This window comes from Danio aesculapii, chromosome 9 (assembly GCF_903798145.1).
Source record: "Danio aesculapii chromosome 9, fDanAes4.1, whole genome shotgun sequence".
NCBI lineage: Eukaryota > Metazoa > Chordata > Actinopteri > Cypriniformes > Danionidae > Danio > Danio aesculapii.
Window position 1 is genome coordinate 55,151,528 of NC_079443.1, and position 26,413 is coordinate 55,177,940.

General features: G+C 39.9%; 1 protein-coding gene across 1 annotated transcript in view; it reads left to right on the forward strand.

The window, feature by feature from the left end:
* Positions 1-26,413, forward strand: part of edar (ectodysplasin A receptor) — a 100,499-nt gene that overhangs the window by 23,232 nt on the left and 50,854 nt on the right. Inside the window, exon 2 of the mRNA XM_056466015.1 lies at positions 23,219-23,292. Within this exon, the coding sequence (XP_056321990.1) occupies positions 23,242-23,292 (51 nt within the window). The 5' untranslated portion in view covers positions 23,219-23,241. The remainder of the gene's footprint in view (positions 1-23,218; positions 23,293-26,413) is intronic.

Below are 26,413 nucleotides of genomic sequence, written 5' to 3' on the forward strand. Positions count from 1 at the left end.
TTCACACAGATATCAGAGAAAGTTCAAGACAGAAAGAGACTAAGAGAGTATCACCACCCTGGCCAGGCTGAGAGAGATGATCATGATGAGCAGGTGAGTGTTAGCAGAGTGTTAATGATAGTGTCAGTGACCGCTCCTACAGGAGACACACACTTTATTATGATGCACCACTGCTAGCGCAGTGACCGCTCCTACAGGAGACACACACCTTAATATTATGCACCACTGCTAGCGCAGTGACCACTCCTTCGGCAGATGCACACCTTATTACGCACCACTGTTAGCGCAGTGACCACTCCTACAGGAGACGCACACCTTAATATTACGCACCACTGTTAGCGCAGTGACCACTCCTTCAGCTGATGCACACCTTATTACGCACCACTGTTAGCGGAGTGACTGCTCCTACAGGAGACACACACCTTAATATTATGCACCACTGCTAGCGCAGTGACCACTCCTTCGGCAGATGCACACCTTATTACGCACCACTGCTAGCGCAGTGACCGCTCCTACAGGAGACACACACCTTAATATTACGCACCACTGTTAGCGCAGTGACCACTCCTTCGGCAGATGCACACCTTATTACGCACCACTGTTAGCGCAGTGACCACTCCTACAGGAGACGCACACCTTAATATTATGCACCACTGTTAGCGCAGTGACCATTCCTTCAGCTGATGCACACCTTATTACGCACCACTGTTAGCGCAGTGACCACTCCTTCGGCTGATGCACACCTTATTACGCACCACTGCTAGCGCAGTGACCACTCCTTCGGCAGATGCACACCTTATTACGCACCACTGCTAGCGCAGTGACCACTCCTTCGGCTGATGCACACCTTATTACACACCACTGTTAGCGCAGTGACCACTCCTTCGGCAGATGCACACCTTATTACGCACCACTGTTAGCGCAGTGACCGCTCCTACAGGAGACGCACACCTTAATATTATGCACCACTGTTAGCGCAGTGACCACTCCTTCGGCAGATGCACACCTTATTACGCACCACTGCTAGCGCAGTGACCGCTCCTACAGGAGACACACACCTTAATATTACGCACCACTGTTAGCGCAGTGACCACTCCTTCGGCAGATGCACACCTTATTACGCACCACTGTTAGCGCAGTGACCACTCCTGCAGGAGACACACACCTTAATATTACGCACCACTGTTAGCGCAGTGACCACTCCTTCAGCTGATGCACACCTTATTACGCACCACTGTTAGCGCAGTGACCACTCCTTCGGCAGATGCACACCTTATTACGCACCACTGTTAGCGCAGTGACCACTCCTACAGGAGACGCACACCTTAATATTACGCACCACTGCTAGCGTGGTGACCACTCCTTCGGCAGATGCACACCTTATTACGCACCACTGCTAGCGCAGTGACCGCTCCTACAGGAGACGCACACCTTAATATTATGCACCACTGCTAGCGCAGTGACCACTCCTTCGGCAGATGCACACCTTATTACGCACCACTGCTAGCGCAGTGACCGCTCCTACAGGAGACGCACACCTTAATATTATGCACCACTGCTAGCGCAGTGACCACTCCTTCGGCTGATGCACACCTTATTACGCACCACTGTTAGCGCAGTGACCGCTCCTACAGGAGACACACACCTTAATATTACGCACCACTGTTAGCGCAGTGACCACTCCTTCGGCAGATGCACACCTTATTACGCACCACTGTTAGCGCAGTGACCACTCCTACAGGAGACGCACACCTTAATATTATGCACCACTGTTAGCGCAGTGACCACTCCTTCGGCAGATGCACACCTTATTACGCACCACTGCTAGCGCAGTGACCACTCCTTCGGCTGATGCACACCTTATTACGCACCACTGTTAGCGCAGTGACCACTCCTTCGGCAGATGCACACCTTATTACGCACCACTGCTAGCGCATTGACCACTCCTTCGGCAGATGCACACCTTATTACGCACCACTCCTTCGGCTGATGCACACCTTATTACGCACCACTGTTAGCACAGTGACCACTCCCACGGGAGATGCAACTTATTATGCACCACTGCTAGCGCAGTGACAGCTCCCACTGGAGACGCACTGCTAGTGCAGTAACAGCTCCCACTGCAGACGCACTGCTAGTGCAGTGACAGCTCCCACTGAAGATGCACTGCGTGCAGTGACAGATCCCACACCTTATTATGCACCACTGCTAGCGCAGTGACAGCTCCCACTGGAGACGCACTGCTAGTGCAGTAACAGCTCCCACTGCAGACGCACTGCTAGTGCAATGACAGCTCCCAATGGAGACGCACTGCGAGTGCAGTGACAGCTCCCACTGGAGACGCACTGCGAGTGCAGTGACAGCTCCCACTGGAGACGCACTGCGAGTGCAGTGACAGCTCCCACTGGAGACGCACTGCGAGTGCAGTGACAGCTCCCACTGCAGACGCACTGCGAGTGCAGTGACAGCTCCCACTGGAGACGCACTGCGAGTGCAGTGACAGCTCCCACTGCAGACGCACTGCGAGTGCAGTGACAGTTCCCACTGCTAGTGCAGTGACAGCTCCCACTGGAGACGCACTGCTAGTGCAGTAGCAGCTCCCACTGGAGACGCACACCATTATAATGCACCACTGCAAGTACAGCGACCGCACCCACCAGAGACGCAATCAATATTGATATAGAAATCATATCACAACACTGCAGATTACTGCCTCAACAGTGGCGGCTCCTTCTGGAGTACACATTTACATTTCATCACTGCCAAGCATTAACAGCTCCCAAGGAGTCACATCTGCATCACTGCACCCACCGGAGCCATTTTTCACTCTTTCCCAATGCGGTACAGCACCCCTCCAAATTTTCAAGGCTAGCATTTTGGGAGAGACCATGATATCTGTCTGGTTGCTGTCCTTCTATAAATTGCATCTTTGGGGAGCATTCTGAAGCCGGGCTAGACACTGCGCTCGGACCCTAACTCTCTCTATCCTGATAAGGGAAATAACACGAGTTAGGGTGTCTTCCCGAGCGCTCTCCCCGGACAGCACACCAAATATGCATATTCTATTTAGTCAAATATCTGTCAGTGTGAACTCGTGAACTGAGTGTTTGATAAGTAATGGACACAATATGATTGTTATTGAGTGTCTAACACTATATATTCATACAGATATCAGAGAAAGTTCAAGACAGAAAGAGACTGAGAGAGCATCACCACCCTGGCCAGGCTTAGAGAGATGATCATGATGAGCAGGTAACAGATTAACTCTGTGGGCCCTATCATACTCCCATACTTTCTGTTTTGCACCACGTTGTTTAAATAGTAAATCCATGTGCGCTACTTTGTGGACTCATGGGTGTTCTGGTCCAAAATAGAGGTGTGTTAAGGTGTATTGTTGGCACATTGCTGAAGGTTGTTTTCAATCATTTGGTTCTGGTGACGCACAAAATTTAGATGGAGGGCAGGAACTAAAAACTGAATGGGAGTCATAGAGGAAAGTGTATTTTTGTGATTTATACCATATTTCTATCTTTCTGTATAAGATATAAATAGAAAATAAGCACATATGTTGGGCATGATACTTATATCATGAAGAGGGCCGAGTTTTGTACTCAACTAAAATATGTTTGCCTGTCATCGAGGCAGTAGACAGTGTATAAGCTATTATATCACATGAAAAAATAAATACTTTAATTAATTAAACTGTCATAGTAATTGTTGCTGTGGGAAGACTACTGTAGTAATAAACAAATTATTTAAGAGGCTTCTCTTCTCTACGCTATAATCATACACGATCACAATGCAGCAGTATTACAGTTTATTAGTTTACTATGCTACAGTATTTGGTAGAATTCATTACCTTCGCTAGCATTCATTGTTCAATAAGAGTTCTACACATTATACACTTTACTACGTGGTTCAAAAACATCTTTTATTATAAATTACTATAGTTTTCCCCATGTGGATCTTCCAGACATCACAAAATAACAGATGAAAGCAGACAAAAGCATGGACGCATAGTCTACATTATTATTTATTTATTTTTGTAAGGAGGTAAAGTGCTCCACAATAATAATCGTCTAGTTTTGTCCAGTGAACTTACCATTAACAAACATTCACCGCTTCTGCGCATATAGACCTTAATGTAACAGGTGTTTATTCTGCCAAACGCCAGTAAAGACTTGGATTAATGCAAAACAAGCCAGAGATTTCATTACAGCGATTACATGGCAGAGTACGTTATTTATCTTTTCTTTGATATTGTATAAGTGTGCTGGTGTTTGTATCTGATTTTATATAACACATTAATATATTTATACACACAGCTAGGCCTGTATATAATCTTTATTGGTGCTGTTACGAATTATAGCGTTCAAAAAAAGTTTGTACACATAGATGTGTTGAGTAAATGTTTATCACACGCCACCTTTTTTACATTTCTTGAACTTTTACCACTTTATGAGCAAAAGCTTTTGAAAGTCTATAAAAGCTGTTCGGCATTTCTTTATATTAGCCACTTTAAACTATTAGAAACAACATAAAACAAATATTTTAATGTTCTGGTAGCGAATCTTATGAAGAACCACTTCCTGCCCTCCATCTGAGTCACGTGTCAGCAATGACGTCATGTGAAAACAACCTATTTTGAGAACCTGAAACAGACTGCGCAATAAACCTAGGGCTGTGACGGTGACAATTTTTTACTACCGGGGTGGGAAATCACCAACAACTGCCGGTGGTGGGGGGGGGGGGGGGGGGTATATAGCCTTTAAAATGTGCACGCGGCGGCGGAGGTGCTCTCTAATTTCACACAGGAGAAAACTGGACTAGTGGATTTCATGAAGGCCAACAGCCTAATTCATTTCATGTTTTGGTTAATCAAATCTTAAAATAAAACTCTCTTGAGCTCTAAATGGAAAGAAACGCTAAAAAAATTTGTTGTTAAATAAATTTCAGCAGGGACGCAGCTGCCAGTCATTTTATGTTTTTTAGTTAGAAATAAAAAGGTTTAGTCGGACACTGCACAGTCCCTCAGTAGTCTACACTATAAATAATATTATCATTTATTATATTCATTATTATTACAATTAAGCTATACAGTTGACAAAACGCAGAACCCTTTTGAATGTTTGCTTTAATTTTGACATTGCTAAAGTGCACTTTAACGGTTGTGTAAAGAAACATCCCATTATGAGGCAGCAGTCTCAAGTTAGGACACTTAAAATATCTTTAAAGATGATCAGCCTGCGAAGTCAAGTTTGCAGTGTTATAAAGTGAAATAGGTATATAGTGCGTGATGTGGATTTGAAAATATAATGTAGACCTATTTTGATGGCTTTAATACAGTTAGAATATCTTTGTTTGTTTGTTTTTTACTTGTAAGCGTATTGCCTTCAAATGAAAATGTAACCTGAAAACAAGTTATTAAATAGGCTAACTAGATAAATAAAATCACAAGTAGGCCTAATAGCCTAATTTTTTATTATTATTATTTTTTTACAAATGCCAACCGGACAATTTCACGAAAAAAACCCCACTTATGATAGCATAACATACATTTTATTTTTACATTTAAAATTACAATAAAAGTTGTGCCTATTGAGTTGCGTGTTATCCATGCCTAACCAATTTTCACGGTAATAACAGAACTTTTTTTCGTTGAGGTCGCAGCCCTTTCTGTTGAGCGGGTGAAGGCAATGACCAATCATAAAGGTGTAAGACCTCAATTGACAGCGCTCAAAAAGCAAGCGGGATAATGTTTACATTAGTTTATTTGCTATAAATGCTCATGCTGTCTTCTGTGCATGTACTGGAGTTTTGTTTGATACATTCAGAAAGAGTGTTTTCTTGAGCAGATCAAATTAAGGGTACAGTTCATATATCTGACTGCTGTATTTAAGAACAAAACTGTATTACAAATCAAATATAAATATTAATATATTTATAGATTTTAATTAAAAAAAATCTTGTGTTGTGAAGAAAAAATCTAATTATGTATGGAAAGCATCGTCAATGCACCGAGACATCGAATTGAACCAAATCAATGGCATGATAATCATAACAGAACTGAACCTAGGACCAGTGTAGGTTCACATCCCTAGTATCTTGCTTCATTATTCCGCCGCCATTATTTCTCGGAAAGCAGGTTTCTCTACACCGCGAAGCGGCGCATTCTCTACTATCAAATATGTATGTATGTGTATATATATATATATATATATATATATATATATATATATATATATATATATATATATATATATATATATATATGCAATCAAGCTCATAAACACATAAACAGAAAAAAGGGATCTGAATAATGTAGTTATTCAGATAATTAATGACCTTTTTCTATACAGATATAACTTGTGATAATCTGATGTTTATTTTCTTGTGTTACAGAGTTATCTAGAAGGCAGAAATGTAGACGTGAGCATGACGAGGCATATTATTCCAACTTGGATGGTTTGCAGTTTGATTATATACAGCTTAGACTTTCAGGCTTATAGAGTTCAGTAATTAATAAGTCAGTTTTTAGTTTATATATCACAAGCTGTCTCTTTTCTTTACCCAGAAAGCCCTGACTCCCACACAGACCAAAGAAAACAGAACGTCTAAGACTGGTAATGGAAATGGTAAGATTGTTAGCTATGTTATTCAGATAATTGATGAACTTTTTCTATACAGATTAGGGATGTCCCGGTCCGGTATTTTTGCCCTCGAGTCAGAGTCCTTTGATTTCGAGTATCTACCGAAACCTGATCCGATACTTCAATAATAATAGAATAACTTTAAGGTTACAGTTACATTTTAGGTTACCTTATTAACTAATTTAAAGTCTCTAGGATGCACACTTTATCCTCATGCTGGTTGATCTCAACTCTTCAGCATTTTGAGTTATTTTGTTGTCACACTCCAACTAATTGATAATACCATTAATTGACAACAAATGTCTATCAATGATTATCAATTAAGGCTGTGACGGTAACGGATTTTCTGTTATCGCAGTGTTGAAGCAAGAAATCATGCGGTATGTCGGTTACCCGCACACACACACACATATATATATATATATATATATATATAAATAAAATCGCTCCACTGAAAATAAGCAGTTTTAACGCTGTAATTTCTATATCCCAGTCCCTTTATCAACATGTTTAATGCAAGTCATTATTTTAAAGATTATGACTTGAGAATATGATTTTACCTCAGCGCTGCACTTTTCTCCTTCACCCTCGTGCTGAGTTCAGGTGACGGAGTGTTGTGAAGTAGTTAAACTCTCCTCAGTTTAATTTACAGTGTCAAACTGGCACAGGAATATCAGTATATTAATATAGGCTTTGCTAAAATGCTGGTCAAATGTGGGTATTTTTTTACAGAAGCTATACAGAAGCGCGAGCTGTGACCACGGTGATGAGGCAACAATCGCATATATGTTGACTTATTTAAAGTAGGCTATATGCTATAATAATTGTGTGTAAAGACTTTTTTTTTTAAATGTAGCTAATATATCACAGGGGTTTGTTTAGCAGCAATTACAGTGGAGCATTATCCTTTTTTCCAGAGGAGCGAAACAAACACTGCACAGTTGTGTTTCAATTCATATATTTTTTACAATTAACGCATTTCGTTTTGTACAATTTGTATCTTAGTTTTTGTCGGTCAGTAATCTACAAAATAAACAATAATAACTAATAAACTTTGAGGTGAAGCGATGTGCCTCAGGGCCTATCTACTGAAAGGGTTACATACAACCTTAACGTCCCTGCTATGTAGCTCATATATAGCCTATATATACTCCATTGTAGGTAACCCTTTCAATAGATAGACCTCATCAAGACATATTAAGCATGAACATATAAAGGATAAGTTATGCTTTGCGCTGTGAGATGCGTCCATGACTTTACACATTCAAGTAATAATCAAGTGTGCGCAGGTTATGTACCTTATGGAGTCACTCTCTTAATATTGGATATTTATAAAGCATAAAACGCTGTTATGAAACAAACTCTCTTATATCTGCTGGTGCTGCTATTAATACGCAGATCTCTGTTATGCTGGTGCAGCCGTTAATACACGGTTCAGGTAATCAAAAAGCCAGCTCGCCTACATGATGTTTAATTATGGGTGGGTCGCAGGTGGATAAGTTCAATCATTGGTTATGCAGACCACTTTGCCTAAAATATCAGAAAGTTCAAACTCTGATTAAACTAAAGCAAAACTGATCGATCAATGGATGTTTGTCATAAAGAGTGTTAATATAGGCTGCTCTTTTATTTTTGATACAGTTAACAAAGATTCAATATTCCAAACTGAATATTTCACTTTTATTTTATTTATATTACGATTGTATTTAACAGACCAGTTTGTGTTTTAGCCGCGGCATATAGCGGACCCTGAGGCACATCGCTTCACCTCAAAGTTTATTAGTTATTCATGTTTATTTTGTAAATAACTAACCCACAAAAACTAAGATACAAATTGTACAAAACAAAATTCGTTCAAAGAATATTTTTCTTCCAACAAAAATATCTGAATTGTATATTCTTGTGCGTCCCCATCCGCTACACAACTGTGTAGTGTTTGTTTCGCTCCACGGGAGAAAAGGATTTAATTATGCTCCATTCTAATTGCTGCTACACAAACCCCTGTGATATATTAGCTACATATTTTTATAAATGTCTTTACACAAAATTATTATATAGCCTATAGCCTACTTTAAAGGGCACATAGTTTACCTCTTTTTTTATGATTTAATATTAATATTCTGGCTCTTCTGAGTGTGCCAGTTTAGGTTCAGTTCAAAACACAATTCAGATTGTTTTATTATAATGTGTTAAAAAGTGTCATGTTGGGGGCGTGTCCACAGCTCACTGATTTAGGGGTGTGTTGCTTCACATGTAAATTAGTTTCGGCTTCCCGCCCAACGTAACAAGGGGGCGGGGCCATGAGCTCACCCGCTCTGTGTTTGCAACAGAGGCAGACTGAGAGGAGAGAATCAGCATTCAGTCGTACATGTACAACTCTGACACAGACCAAGCAGAGAGTACAAAATCATTTGTGTCTTTGTACAGTTTTACAGCCAACTGTGTGCTAGTTTCAAGTGCCGAGCTTGTACACAGAAACTAATAACCACGCACACTGAATTAACTTTGACTGAGGCACCGGATGAGCCGCTCGAAGCTGCGACACGGCACACCAGACACTCTCTGTGGCGCGGCAGAAACATCAAGTGTTCCGAATCGTCGCGCCATGCATTTTTGAATTCTAAACATAGGTTTCTGCAGCGGTCCGCGGCACCCAGCCGTCGACTTGAGTGTACCCTGATAGAAACCTATGATTAGAATTGTAAAACGCATGCTAGTTAAGATCACAGGGAGCTTCTGGGATCGTGAGAAATGCAAATGGCTGAAGTATAAGGTAGACTCAATAAGAAGTACACATGTTTGCAAACCTACCTAAAGATACAACCAATAATTCCGATTAGAGCGATAATGTGGAGAATATTGATCTTGTGTTGAGCCCAATGAGCCTTGCATCTAAAAATAGAGCTAGCGTGTTCCTTTAGTGATATCGCTTCGACTCACGCTGAAAATGGCGGACGTGAATCAACAAACTGAGGATATGATGACGCGCCTGTCAATCAATTTTGGTGGGTGGGGGGACCGCTCCAATGTAAAGTTGCAGTCGGTTTGAACACCGCTCCAATTGGTCCACCGTTTTTTATGTTGTTAAATTGAAAAAAAAGCACTGGGTGTGTTTATATCACCCCAATATGACGCTCTATACACCATACATGCACATATGGCTGTCTAAACAGCTTGAAAAGTAGATTTTTTACCATAGGTGCCCTTTAAATAAGTCAAAATATATGCGATTGTTGCCTCATCACCGTGGTCGCAGCATGCGCGTCTGTTTATAGCTGTGAAAAAAGACCTACATTTGACCAGCATTTTAGCAAAGCCTATATTAATATACTGATAATCCTGTGCCAGTTTGAGAGTTTAACTACTTCACAACACTCCGTCACCTGAACTCAGCGCGAGGGTGAAGGAGAAAAGTGCAGCGCTGAGGTAAATCATATTCTCAGGTTATAATCTTTAAAATAATGCCTTTTATTAAACATGTTGATAAAGGGATTGGGATATAGAAATTACAGCGGTGCGTTAAAATGCTTATTTTCTGTGGAGCGATTGATTTGAGTTAGTAGGTCTGCTTTATTAAAATAAGCTTAAAATAAAAACAGCCTATGCTGGTTTTAAAAAGGATTCAGTGATTTCGTTTTGTAATCTAAATTTGTAATTTAAGTGGAAAATACTCAGGTCAGGCCTTTTATTCCTTTTATTTAGTTTATTCTGTTTTTCTATACAATCCTGAAAGATTCACAAGCAAAAATAAATACTAAACTAAAATGGGCGGTGATGACGGTAATAGCCACATCACCGCGGTTGACATCTCATTATGGCGGTAAGGCAGTGATGCAGTTATCGTCACACCCCTATTATCAATTTTATGGATTAGTTTTAGGATCCCTATTATTTAGACTTTTTGTGATGTGTACTACATCAATATTTAAAATATATGCTCATAAAGCAAAAACATGAACCCTCATAGAAATTGAAATGATTGTCTCTCTGTCATCTTTACTACACTCATATAATTTTCTAAAAGCTACGAAAGCTGCTACTGATGCTAAAATATCTACCACTGCCTCCACTGATATTACTGCTCTTACTACTACTACTATATTACTACATTCTTCAGTTTAGGTGTTGTTCAGTTCACATGTAAAATAATGCAATACACAAGGACTATAATAGATGTATACATAGTGATTTTATTGTTATTATCCCTCCAGCAAAGTCATACTTACTTAATATACATGTTTACTTATGACTGATGGAATCATGTGCTTTTCTGATTCTTTTCTGTAGGTTCTTCCAGGCAGAACGAACATTCCCTGGAGTGATGCTGAAAAAAAGTGGTTTGGCGACAGCAAGGGACCTGCATAACACTAAACATTTGTCTTTCCCAGGAACTTTCATTAAAGTGCCTACAGAAAGAACCAGTGCTTCAAACCAGGGGCTGGAGAGATGTCAAAAATCATGTTTACAATGTAATCCAATCACAAAGAAGAAACTGATTGATAAATTTCTGTTCTTTAAAGAAGTAAAGTAACCTTTAACTATCCTCTCTCCCTCTTAAATTCATCCTGATTTTCTGACTCTTTATTCTGCACAACAAACAAAACTTTACGCTTTTCTTCCTTTAGTTTTGCCATCCAGATGTGTACTTTTAGAGCTGACTATGTTGTTAGATGTTGGGCTTGTGAACCTGTTTTTGACAGGTATTCTGTGTCGATTTTTTTATTAAATAAAATATTTCTGTTATAAATAAATTACCATGTTCTCTGATTTCTCATTTTGGAGCTTGTAATGTGGTGCTTGTCAAATAACCGGTTTTGTTTATCTATACTTTTTATCTAAGTTGGTATTTCACTCAACTGCTAAAACTAAAATAAACTTGTGACCAAGACCATGTCTGAGATTAGAGTGGTTTTTTATCATCAGTTTAAACTTTAACTGCAGTTTTTTTGTCTTGTTTTCTGTTCCAACTGCTCAAACTCAGTGCGGCTCATATCACAGATTTTAATTCAGCTGCTATTCTTTATCATAATATAAGCCGGTTAGAGAATTTAATAAAAATGTTGTTTTGAAAGTACCCTGAAGATATCAACAGATTAACAAACAATTATTGGGTAACACTTTATTTTAAGGTGTCCTTGTTACAAATGTTACATGTACGCCAACCATAATCCTAACTATATAGTAAGTGCATGTAGTTAATTACTATTACTTGGTATTTAAATGTATAATAATGCTGTAACAAGGACACCTTAAAATAAAGTGTAACCAAATATTGTTTTTAAACAATTATGAGTTATTTATCATCTATACTGTCATTCAACATGCATTAAAAGCAATATCTACTGTAAAAAAATAAATATGAAAACATGCAGCAGTAAACAGCTGACAAATCTCTGGAAAAAAATATATAACAAGTATTATTATTATTAGCCTGCTTTATAAGGTGTTCGCATGGAGCAAGTGTCATCATGACTGACTTTCTTTAGTCAAACGCGACTAAAGAATCATTGTTTACTGAATCATCATTTAGTGAATCATCAGTTTGCAGTGAGTCGATACTCCTGAAGTGCTGCGGCGCGCATGGATTCGTCATTTGCTCTCTTACTCAGTTTACGCAGCAGTTCAGATGAACGCGAGATGGACAGACGTCATTCCTCCATGATGAATGAATTACAGTTAACCCGCAGCTCACGTGCGTTCTGTAGAGAAAGATCTGTGTGGATGGAATCAACCTCGATCCGTTTCATCACTCATTATAGTAAGTTCATTTCTTAAATCAACCAAATGTTGTCAGGGTTCGTGTTTATGGACACACAAAAATAGAAATGGGTGTCTATGACCATGACCGACCTAATAAAATGGCCATTGTGTGATATAGCAGAGTTTCCTTAGTCGAGACTATATTATCCAATCATATGAAATCAGCAGGCTATTAACAAAATATATCCGCATTTTGAACCGTTTGAGTAATTAAAATGATAATCAAACTAATTATTCAGTGATTAAAAGTGTTATTTGGACTAAAATCAGCATCTCTGATCACTTTTAATAAGCGCTACCCATAACCGTCAAACTGAAATCTGCCTAGTAACAGTGCGGTCCTCGCAACTCCTCTCCCGACCTCACCATTTCTGTGAACATGGTGTTTTTACAGATTTAAAGTGATTTCCTGGTTGTCTGCTCCCCTCTAGTGGCACTACTATTTTTTTTATTTTCCTAGCATTAACAGAAAGGGGGGTCCTCACAACATGCTGCTGGGTCATGGCCCTCACAAGTATAGCAAAACACGTATGCGTGATCGTGTGTGTGTGTGTGTGTGTGTGTGTGTGTGTGTGTGTGTGTTTGAGTCTGGGTGTGTGTGTAAATGTGTGAGTGCATGTGAGCATGTGCGATTCGGTCTCTCTCTCTCTCTCTCTGTATATGTGGATGTGGATAACCCTGGATATAAGGAGTGATTCACTGAATCATTCACTCAATCAGTCTGTTCATTCAACTGATTCAAATAGAAACATAGCAACTGACCGTCATAAATGAATCACTGAATCACTGACTCAAATGATTCATTCAGAAACTGATTCATTCATTCAGGAAAAGCACAATTAAGTCACATATAATCTCTTACGGGTTTCTTTGAACTACTTTCATCGGCAAAACAGAAAATGAGTATAAAATGTGACTCGCTTAATATGAACTTGTTTTGATTCACGTTCTCTGCTGGAAGTTTGAAGTTGTTTAATTGTCAGTTTTACAGTTATTTGACAGCTACAGTGCTATATTGTAAAAACTGACCAGATATGACATTAAAGTCACTGTCTCAATCAGTGATTCACTGAATCATTTACTCAATCAATCTGCTGATTCAACTGATTCAAACAGGAACATAGCAACCGACTGTCTTTAGAAATGAGTCACTAACTCAAACGATTCATTTAAAAACTGATTCATTCATCCGGGAAACAAAGTTTTGCTCTGGGACACACAAATAATCTGCTCCAGCTTACATAATGACAATAATGACACACAATCAAAGCTAAATATATATATATATATTAAATGTAAATAATGTCTGAGGATCTTTGCTTTTATCTATTTATATTATTCATTCATTCATTTTCATTAGTCTCTATTTTATGGGTCGCCACAGCGGAATGAACCGCCATCTATTCCAGCATATGTTTTACACAGCGGATGCCCAATTCAGCTGCAACCCAGTACTGGGAAACACCCATACACACATTCACACCAAGGTTCTAGTTTTGTATTTTTCATTAGTTTTAGTTTTGATTTACTTTTGACTTTTTGTTTTAAAATTCAGTCATTTTTAATCAGTTTTTAGAGGCAGATCTACTAGTTTTATTAGGTTTTATATTTAAAATTTCTTAGTTTTAGTTTAGGTTTTATTACTTTCAGTATTAATTATTTTTTTTATTTATAAATTTGTTAGGTGCAAAATACAAAATCATCAGAATATTGAATAATAACTCAACCAAAGGTATATTTTTGAAGCCTGTATTCAGAGGACACATGATCACTCTCATCTATCCATCCCCAAATTCAAATAGAAGAGCCCACAAGATAGCAGGCCTAAGTACCGTTCAATATGTGTGCAAGGCTGCTCTGGGGTTAGATACACAGATCCGGATCTGTCATGACAATCCTCCCAGGTTTGGGCTCAGCATATCAGAAATAAGTATTCAGCAATCCTAATATCAGTCAGTTAAACATCAGCATGATCTGAACAGTTTCTTCAAATTAAGTTCCACAACCCGACTGAAGCATGACTGACTTATTTAAACTCCATTAGGACTCTCTGTTATGAAATAAACTTCACCAGATCCTCTCAGTAAGCCCTCGGTTTACCCGCGCTGCAGTTGTTCAAGTTGAGTTCAGTCACAGCAGGCTGTCCTGTACTGTTTGTGTTCGCTTCACTGAATCACACATGCATTATTATGAGTTAACCTGCTCTCCAATCTGATCTCTGTGTACTGTTCTAATAACTGAATAACTCAGTATATAGTGGGTAATTTCGAGTCAGAGGGCTATCAGGCACGTTAAGCAAGTCTTTGTGGGCAGTGCTTAATAGCGAGATCCCGGAACAGATCGGGATAACCGATCCGGCATGTTACCAGAGGAGATGGCGGTGTCGGACGGGGTTGGCGGGGTTATGGACGAAAGTGAAGAGCGAGGGAGGGTCGGGGATGGGTTATCGCGGGTGAAACTGAACCGAGGGGATTGGCGGACGAAAGTGAAGATGTTTGTAGAGTCGTGGAAGAAAGTGAAGAGCCATGTGAGGAGGGGGGTCCATAAAATGAGGTGCTGATTTTAGAGGTGAAATGAAGCCCTGTTTGTGCTTGGGCTGCTCGATTATGGGAAAAATCATCATCACGATTATTTTGGACATAATTGTAATCACAATTATTCAAAACGATTATCAGTTAAAGTCAAAATTATTCGCCCTTCTGTGAATTCTTTATTTTTTTTTAATCAATTTTCCCAAATGATGTTTAACAGATTCAGGAATTTCTCACAGTATTTCCTCTAATATTTTATCTTCTGGAAAAGTCTTATTTGTTTCATTTCAGCTAGAATAAAAGCAGGTTTAAATATTCTGAAACCTATTTTAAGGTCTATATTATTAGCCCCTTTAAGCAATATATATTTCTTATTGTCTGCAAAAGAAACTACTGTTATACATATATGACTTGCCTAATTACCCTAATTAAGCCTTTGAATCACACTTTAATCAGATATTCTTCAAAATACAAGTATTCAAAGTATTATGTCGTCATCATAGTAAAGATAAAAGAAATCAGTGATTAGAAATGAGTTATTAACACTATTATGTTTAGAAATGTGCTGAAATAAATCATCTCTCCATTTAACAGAAATTGAAGGAAAAGGGTCGCTAATAATTCAGGAGGGCGAATAATTCTGACTTTAACTGTATATATTCAGTTATTTTCCTCCCTGTAAATAAGGGAAATAAATACAATAGAATAAAAATATGAAACAAACTGAGCTTTAAGCATCTTCACTGTAAGAAAAACACTTTAATTACAGCTCCAGCAGTCCTTCAGTCAAGAGCAGTGAGGGATTTTCTCCTTTGGTTGTTTGATTACTGATAAAGACAGTGGGCAGCAGGAATATTGTGCGCTGTCTCTTTAAGAGCAGTGCGGCTCTGATATGGTTTCTCTTTCTCATGTCTTTGATTTTCAACTGGTTTGTTTATTACACAAATGAGAGTTAATATGAATAATCACTCAACACCGCGCTCTGACACACATTTGACCATTAAAGCGCTCAGATTAAGATGACTTTAGATGTGTGTGCTTTGCTGGTCTCTGAGGCTGAGCACACACACACACACACACACACAACAGCATGCGCTCTCGTTTGTGCTTTTAAAAACATGAATGATTCGAATGTTCATCAGGTAACGATGCACATCCCTGCTTCAAAAGTTCATGCTTTTAGTCATGTTTTAGTAAAGATTTGCAGAGCAACAAATGTGTACAGCTGGAAAGGGGGCGGTATATGATGCAATAATCGTTTATCTCCATTAATGTTTTCATAATCGTTAGAAGCCAAAATCGAAACTGAATCTTTAATTAATTGCAGAGCCCTAGTTTGTGGATAAGTGCTTACTGGAGACACGAATCAAATGATTCAGTTTGATTTGGCGAACTAGTTCAACTGATTCACTTAGAAGATCCAGTTAAAAAGATTGATTCGTTCATGATCAGGATCACTAATACAGAAATAAAACCCATTATTGGACACAAATGTGTAACATTAACACTTTTAAGTGTCTGCTCGGGTCGTATTTAACACTGTCACCCTGCTGCTGTCAGGTCCACTCATTGTTTTTGTCGCGGGAGCAACAGCGAGGATTGACCAGCTCTATAATATATAATAGATTCTCTTCTAAAAGGCTTCTGTACTGAATACTTTACAAAGACGAAAATGAAGGCGGTTTCTGCTATGATTTGAGTTAGTTTCAGTTAGTTTAGTATGAACACAATACAGTTTCAGTCAGTTCTAGTTTTTAAATAACTCTCGTTTATATTTTTATTTCAGTAATCGACAATCATTTTTCTATTCTAGTTTTCATTTGTTACTGTTAACTATAATAACCTTGATTCACACACACACACACACACACACACACACACACACACACACACACACACACACACACACACACACTACGGCCAATTTAGTTCATCAGTTCCCCTATAGCGCATGTGTTTGGACTGTGGGGGAAACCGGAGCACCCGGAGGAAACCCACACCAACACGGGGAGAACATGCAAACTCCACACAGAAACACCAACTGACCCAGCCGGGACTCGAACCAGTGACCTTCTTACTGTGAGGCCACTGAGGCCACTTGCTAACCACTGAGCCACCATGCCGCCCTCTATTTATATTATTATTAATATTTTCCTTTTTCCTGTTTTACCTCTGCACAGCACTGTACGGCCAACTGAGGACCAACTTTAACGAGCTCTAGACACAACATCAACTTTATTTATTTCTAAACCGTAACTCCCTCAATATGAGCGTGTATATTGAACTCTTGCATAAAATCTAAATCCCATTTGCTGATGTTGAGGAAAATCCCCCTCTCACATGTGTGCCATTGCTGAACTATATCATACACACAGCCGCAGGGTGTATTCTCTGAGATATAGGCAGATTCTGACTCCTGTAGGCTAATAAGTGATGTGTTGATCTCTGCTGGATTGAGAGTTTGGCACATGCTGATATTATGGGATTATTCCTCTGCCGCTTCCGTTTGTAAATGAACAGCAGGACTGATGAGGCTCTGACAGACGGGGTTTTCCCACCAGTCCCTGTGCTGACAGTAGAGCTCACACTATGTGTGTGTGTGTGTGTGTGTGCGTGTGTGTGTGTTCAGTAGGGCTAGGTATGAGGTGGGGGGGGGGGGGGGTCTGACTCACCTAATTAACACTAATGAACACCCCTAATTAACAAGTGATCCCCCTGGAAGACACCAAAACAAGATGTATGGTGGTATATATTGAGTGCTTATTATGGTGTTCTGAGCGTTACTAGGGTATTCTGATGGTTACTATGGTGTTTTGAGGGTTGCTAGGATGATGTGAGTGGTTGCTAAGGTATTTGTGAGTGGTTACTAGTGTGTTATAAGGGTTACTAGGGTGACCTGGGGGTACTAGGGTGTTTTGAGGGTTACTAGGGTGTTTTGAGGGTTACTAGGGCGATCAGAGTGGTTACTGTGATGTGTTTCAGCTGTTATTAGGGTGATCTGAGTGGTTACTAGGGTATTTTTGAGAGATTACTAGGGTGTTCTTAGGGTTACCAGGGTGATCTGAGTGTTACTAGGGTATTTTTGAGAGATTACTAGGGTGTTCTGAGGGTTACCAAGGTGATCTGAGTCGTTATTAGGGTGATCTGAGTGGTTACTAAGGTATTTTTGAGAGATTACTAGGGTGTTCTGAGGGTTACCAGGGTGATCTGAGTCGTTATTAGGGTGATCTGAGTGGTTACTAGGGTATTTTTGAGAGGTTACTAGGGTGTTCTGAGGGTTACTAGGGTAGTCTGAGTGGTTACTAGGGTGATCTGAGTGGTTATTAGGGTATTTTTTAAGGTTACTAGGGTGTTCTGAGGGTTACTAGGGTATTTGTGAGCAGTTACTAGGGTGTTCTGATGGTTACAAGGGTGATCTGAGGGTTACTAGGGTATTTTTGAGTGGTTACTAAGGGGTTCTGATGGGTTACTAGGGTGATCTGAGTGGTTAATATGATATTTCTGAGCAGTTATTATGGTGTTCTGGGGTTTACTAGGGTGTTCTGAGCATTAGTAGGGTGTTTTTAGGCTTACTAGGGTGATGGGTGGTTACTAGGTTATTTTTGAGTGGTTACTACAATGTTCTGAGGGTTACTAGGGTGACCTGAGTGGTTACTATGGTATTTTTGAGTGGTTACTAAGGTGTTCTGAAGGGTTACAAGGGTGATCTGAGTGGTTACTTGGGTATTTTTGAGTGGTTACTACAATGTTCTGAGGATTATTAGGGTGATTTGAGTGGTTGCTATGGTATTTGTGAGCAGTTACTAGGGTGTTTTGAGGGTTACTAGGGTGATATAAGCGATTACTAGGGCATTTTCAGTGGTTACTAGGGTGTTCTGAGGGTTGATAGGGTGTTTTGATGGTTACTAAAGTGATCTGAGTGGTTACTATGGTGATTGAGTGGTTACTAGGTTATTTCTGAAGTTACTAGGGTGATTCTTAGTGGTTACTATGGTATTTGTGAGCAGTTACTAGGGTGTTTTGACAGTTACTAGGGTGATATGAGTGATTACTAGGGCATTTTTGAGAGGTTACTAGGGTGTTCTGAGGGTTGCTAGGCTGATCTTGAGGGGTTACTAGGGTTTTTTGAGCAGTTACTATGGCGTTTTGAGTGTTACTAGGGTATTTGTGAACTGTTACTAGGGTGTTCTGAGGGTTACTAGGGTGATCTGAGTCGTTATTAGGGTGATCTGAGTGGTTACTAGGGCATTTTTGAGAGGTTACCAGGGTGTTCTGAGGATTGCTAGGCTGATGTTGAGGGGTTACTAGGGTTTTTTTCGAGCAGTTACTATAGCGTTTTGAGTGTTACTAGGGTATTTGTGAATGGTTACTAGGGTGTTCTGAGGGTTACTAGGGTATTTTTGAGCGGTTACTAAGGTGTTCTGAAGGGTTACAAAGGTGATCTGAGTGGTTACTAGGGTATTTTTGAGTTATCACAATGTTCTGAGGGTTACTAGGGTGATCTGAGTGGTGACAAGGGTGATATGAGTGGTTACTAGGGTATTTCTAAATAGTTACTAGGGGGGTCTGAGTGGTTACAAGGGTGTTTTTGAGCAGTTCCTAGAATTTTTCTGAGGGTTACTGGGGTGTTCTGCGGTTGCTAGGGTGATCTGAATGGTTATGAGGGTATTTGTGAGAAGTTACTAAGGTGTTCTGAGGGTTACTTTATTTTTGAGTGGTTACTAGGGTATTACTGACCAGTTACTAGGCTGTTTTTGAGTAACTAGTGTGTTTGACTTGATCTGACCCCCAAACATCAATGTATAATTCGCCCCCTCAGTAGAGCTGCACGATACTGGAAAAATATTGTTAAATACTGCCAATAGAAAATGCCATTTCTATAAGCTTAATGATTAGCTTAATGTAAACTGCTAAAATATATATTATAACTAATCAATTCTAATTCTTGGTGTCGATGTGCAAAAGTTTAGTCTTTAACACTCTATGAATGAGTGAAAACCTCAGCAGATACTCTGACTCTGATTGGCTGTTGTCATTTTGCGCTCTTGTCTTGACTCCGCCCATTAGGGTTTTTTTTAGCTCTGGGTTGAGCTTTAAAGGAGACCTAATATACTTCTTTTTACATGATGTTTGCAATATTATACAATATGTAGACTTGAGGGAGAGTAAATAGTGAGCAATGTTAACTTGAGTAGTGATTAGGGCAGAAATCTGAATGTGACGGTGTTTTCTGAGCTCTTCAGTTCCTCTAATGTTCTGAGAAGTGTTTTCCTCCATCATGTCAGTGGGATGATGTACTGCAGTGTTCTCAGCATGTTCAATGATTTTACTGCATGGAGGAGCGTTGCTGTAACGTTGTATTAGCGCCGGACGGGTGTCTGGCAGTAACGGTGTCCTCCTCCTCCTCCAGAAGACAGATCTAATGATGAGGATAATGACACTGTGTGTATTTATCTTAGATTAGGCGCTCGTTAGAAGATTAATAACCCGGGGCGGCGAGTCTGCGGTCGACTTTCAAACAGAGGCAAGCCCAGGCAGAGAGGAAACAGAGCGTGTGTGTGTGTGTGTGTGTGTGTGTGCAAGTATGTATGAATGTGTGTGAGTGTGTGTGTGTGAGAGAAAGAGAAGAAGAGAGAGAGGAAGAGAGTGTGTGTGTGACAGAGAGAGAGAGAGGGAGAGAGAGAGTGTGTGTGTGTGTACAAGTATGTATGAATGTGTGTGAGCGTGTGTGTGTGTGTGAGAAAAAAGAGAAAGAAAGGGGAGACATGTATACTGTATATGTGTGGATGTTTTTGAATGAATGAATGTGTGTGTGTGTGTATGTGTGTGTGTGGTGCAAGTTTGTATTTGTGAATGTTTTGTGAGTGTGTGTGTGTATGCACAAGAATATATATATGTGTATGTGTGTGTGAGAGAAAGAGAGTGTGTGTGTAGTGCATGTGTGTGTGTGTGTGTTTGCACAATTGTGTATAAATGTGTAATGCAAGTGTGTATGTGTGAATGTTTTTGTGTGTGTGTGTGTGGTGCATGTATGTTTGTGTGTGTGTGTGTGTGTGAATGTTTTTATATGTGTGCGTGTGTGTCTGTGTGTGTGTGTGTGTGTAGTGCATTTATGTATGTTTGTGTGTGTGTTTGTATGCACAAGTGTGTATAAATGTGTGTGTGTGTAGTGCATGTATGTATGTATGTATTTGTGTATGTTTGTGTGTGTGTGTATGTGTGTGTGTATGCACAAGTGTGTATAGTGCAAGTATGTATGTGTGAATGTTTTTTATATATGCCTGTGTGTGTGTGTGTGTGTGTTTATGAGCGCAAGTGTGTAACTGAGCCGGTGGAGCCCGTCTGACATGTGATCAGTGTTGTGCAGATATTGATAAGGATGTGTTGTGTTATTGTCAGTTCTGTGAGATGTTAGAGATATCAGTGTGTGTGTGTGTGTGTGTGTGTTTTCTCAACATCATGAGGGAGCGAGTGTTTCGGCTCATGCGGGACGCTTCGAATAACATTTCTGCCCTTATAACACACACACACACACACATGCACCTCTGCGGGTCACACACATTAGTGGGTCACAACCTCACTAACATCACACACACACACACACACACACACACACACACACACACACACACACACACACACACATCTGTGAACAAAACAAATGCAGCGTTCCAGCAGTGTCTATTGCACAAACACACTTTATGAGCTGGAGAATGGAAGACTCCTGAGAGCGTGTTAAAGGATGTATAGCACATGTTAAAGGATTCGTCTGCAGCGCTGCTGTTAAACACTGTTGACTGAGAGCGTGAGTGTGATCCTGACAACAGTCTAGAGCATACAGATCAGACTATGATATACACACACTCACACACACACACACACACACATCTGTGAACAAAACAAATGCAGCGAGAACAGTCTAGAGCATACAGATCAGACTGACTATGATCAGACTGTGATATACACACACACACACTCACACACACACCAGCGGCAGCAGGACGCTCTGCATTTCTTCTGCTGTTTGTGTCGTGTTTCATCATCAGGATGTTTTTCTTCTCTTCCTCCTCGTACGACGTCTCATTTAGAGCTCATAAATCAGCAGCGCAGAGAGTGTGTTTTTAATCATGCACTTTAAAACTAATCTCTCTGCATGCTGCTGGACTAACACACACACACACACACACACACACACACACACACACACAATGGCCATAAGAACAGCCACTCATGCATGCATACAGTATATTGGCTTGCTCTGTTTGATGCAAGGCGACACAGTGGCTCAGTGGTCAGCACTGTGGCCTCACAGCAAGATGGTCACTGGTTCGAGTCCCAGCTGGGTCAGTTGGTGTTTCTGTGTGGAGTTTGCATGTTCTCCCCGTGTTGGTGTGGGTTTCCTCTGGGCGCTCCAGTTTCCCCCACAGTCCAAACACATGCACTATAGGGGAACTGATCAACTAAACTGGCTGTAGTGTATGAGTGTGTGTGTGTGTATGAGTGTGTATGGGTGTTTTCCAGTGCTGGGTTGCAGCTGGAAGGGCATCCGCTGTGTAAAACATATGCTGGAATAGTTGGCGGTTCATTCTGCTGTGAATAAATATATAAATATAATATATATATATATATATATATATATATATATATATATATATATATATATATATATATATATATTTCCCTGATTAATAAAGGGACTAAGTTGAATGAATGAATGAATGTTTGATGCATGCACACGTTCTCTCAGTATGTATGATGTATGGATGCATTCTTTCTCTCACTGTTTGACGCAGGCATGCATTCTGCTTGATGGATAGATCACACGCATTCACTTGTTGTTTGATGCATGCATTGATTATTTCCCCTCACTGTTTGTTGAATAATTTAACTCTCATTCACTCTCTCTGTTTGCCACATGCATTCATTCACATAAGCATCAAACACTCCAGCCGAACACACACACACACACACACACACACACTGCAGATCACGTGATCTTCTTTCGCCTTTATCAAGGTGTTTGTGTGCTGTAGTAGACAACGCTAAACACGAGAAAAAAAGACGATGCCATTAATACACAACACAGCTGCGCAGCGCCACCGTGTATCAGCTTCATTAAGCGCCATCTACTGTCAGGGAGTGATTGTGCACGTTCACTAAGCTCATCACCAGTGAAAAAATGATGTTTGCTTCCCTCTGTCCAACACATGCATGCTTTAATCCACTCATGCATTCATAAGTCCAGCAAATTAAGAGTTGTGGTGGGGTTTTTTTCAGATCCTCAGCTGGAAGACGACACCATGGGTCATAGAGGAGGACGGATGCCATCTTTCCTCCTGCATTTTCTGCTGGTCAGTCCCACAAACACTAAACCACAGTTATAGCAGGGGGTTGTACATGTACCTTTAATTCAAGACAAACTACAGATATCATCTTGTGGTCGGCGCAATAGCCTAGTGGTTAGCACACTGACATATGGTGCAGTAGCACTTCAGTGCATCCTGAGATTGAATCCTGGCTCGAGGACATTTCCCCGTCCTCACCCCCTTCTCTCTCCCACTTTGTTTCCTGTCTGAAATACTCTCCTATCCACTTAATAAAGGCCAAAAATAAATCTTTAACAACATATATTGTCTTGTTTTCAGAAATAATGAGTCCAAATGAAGTGAAATTTAAAGTCCTCCTCCATTGGGCACCAATGGAACTGTCCAAGTGATGAGCGCTTTTGTTTTGGGCTGGATTTGACTGAGGCAGGAGTATAAATAAATGATAAACAATCCCTTAATAAATCAGTTCAGCATCAGTAAAAACCTTCCTCATGACAAAGTCAATGATGTCGGATCATTTGAAGCAAATGAATCATTATTGCAATTAATAGATTCTCAAAAATCTGAGCTCCCATCCCGGTAAATCAATGACTATATCATCAGAGATCATCAATATAAGAAACTAGTTATCATACACTTACTTTAAAAGTAGGCACTGAGGTCCACGATTTCACCATAGTCCACTCACTTTAACACGTCTGGCCTCACCCCTGGTGTAAGCAGATGAGTAAAAACATATTAACCTTAAACAATAGATTTGTTTTTGATAGTCTACATGACAAATCACAGTTCTAAAACCCTAAATCAGAAAACATTGGGGCCGTGTGGAAAACACAAGTGAAAATTTGATGATTTCTAAATGTACTTTGACCTGTGTTTCACTGCAGACCATACAACAAACATTATTTCATGTGTTCCTTGTGGCTTTTTAAATCAACTTATTTTCCAGTTTTGGTTCCTGCAACACATTTAAGAATAAGTTGTATCAGTAAAGCATTTATCACTGTGTAATGTTGCCGTTCTTGTACACAACACTTACAGACGTTTAGCGAATGAAGACAGCAAGTGATGAAGTGTTTTAGCTGTAATTCTGTCCCATTCCTCCTGCAAACCAGTCTTGAGGTGGGCAACAGTATGGGGTCTTTGTTGTCGCATTCTACCCTTCAAAATGCTCCACACATTCTCAATTGGAGACAGGTCAGGACTGCAGGCAGGCCAGTCCAGTATCTGTATCTTATAATGTGGTTTTGCATTGTCTAGATAAAATATGAAATATTTCAGCTTTTTTTGAAGTGTGCTGTAAGAACCAAGATTGGAATATGTGTATATTTAACAAAATAAAACATTATAAACCACATAGAACACATTAAATACTGTTTGTTGTTTTGTCTGCAATCAGACACAAGTCAAAGTCAATTTAGAAATCACCGCTTTTTACTTGAACTTTTTCTGATTTGGAGTTGTAAAATAACTCACCTAATTACCTTAGTTAAGCTTTTAAATGTTAATTTAAGCTGAATACTAGTGTCTTGAAGAATATCTAGTCCAGGGGTCACCAATCTCGGTCCTGGAGGGCCGGTGTCCACGCAGGGTTTAGCTCCAACTTGCCTCAAGACACCTGCCTGGATGTTTCAAGTATACCTTGTAAGACCTTGATTATCTTGTTCAGCTGTGTTTGATTAGGGTTGGAGCTAAAATCTGCAGGACACCAGCCCTCCAGGAACAAGTTTGGTGACCCCTGATCTAGTCTAATATGTGCTGTCATCATAAAGAGAAAAGACATCAGTTATTAGAGACTGTTTAAAAATGTACACAGAAAAAATCTTCTCCTTTAAACTTCAGATCTAAAAGAATTGACATTTAACAGGTCTCATAATTCTGCTAACACTTTAGTTTAAGCAACAATTCACACCACTGACTACTGACTAATTACCTGCCTATTATTAAGAAATGAACTGTTATTAGTGCTTATAAAGTATAATCTTATTCCAAATCTCTAATCCTACCCAAAACCTCAACCCAATTTCTACCTTACGAACTACTAATAAACCAGTCAAAGTCAGCTTTATTGTCAATCCAACCACATGTACAGGACACACAGAGAATAGAAATTGCATTACTCTCAGACCCTATGTGCCTAACATATGATATTATTACAAATAGTAGAATTGTAAAAATAAATTACAATAAACACAATTACACATATAATCTAATCTAAAAATATTAGTAAAAAAAATTGTAAACAATACAAGAACACTTAAGGGCATACAGGAAGGAGTGCAAACCAAAGTTGTGCAGATGCAAAACAGTATATGGTGCAAAAAAGCTTGCAAACATGATACTTATGTTTAATGTGACTTAAGTGACTGTCTTAATAGTATACAGGGAGGTAGTGTGAGGTAACTAGCAGTCCAATGTTACTCAAATGTGTGTCCAAAGGTGAGAGGGAGGGGATGGGTTTAGAGCCCGGAGAGAGTTCAGCTTCCTGACAGCCTGATGGATGAAGCTGTCCTTCAGTCTGTTGGTCCTGGCCTAGAGACTGAAGAACGACTTCATTAGTAGTTTAGTAGGCTTTGTTACTTTATAGTGTGAACTGTACATTAAAATAAAGTGTGCCCATAATTCTGACTTCACCTGTACATGTTCAGTGAAGTGTGTGTGTGTGTGTGTGTGTGTGTGTGTGTGTGTGTGTGTGTGTGTAGGACGCGTTTGTTGTCCTCAAAGATCTGAGATGGCTAAAAAAACAATGGTGATGTGCTGTTTTTCACCAGCTCGCCCACCCCTAGCCCAGATCACAGCGCTTTACAGGAGATTTAGCAGGAGACGTGTAGAAGCGACTACAAAGCCGTCTTTGAGCTGCAGTTAATCTGCGTCTGAAAGCGTCTCGTCTTCATGTTCACAGCACTGAATCTGTCTGGCTCCAGGCCCAGACCTGCATTTCTCAGAGAGAGCAGCGTTTAATGACAGGCTTTTACTGCACTTCCAGAGCGCCGTGACATGATGAAACCACAGCTTACCTGCGGGAGACGCTCCGCTCAGGAGATCTCTGTGATCCACACTATTATTATTATTATTGTTATTATTATCATTTAGCTATGAGTGTCAATTGAGCATTTGTTGAAGAGAAACGCACACACACACAAAC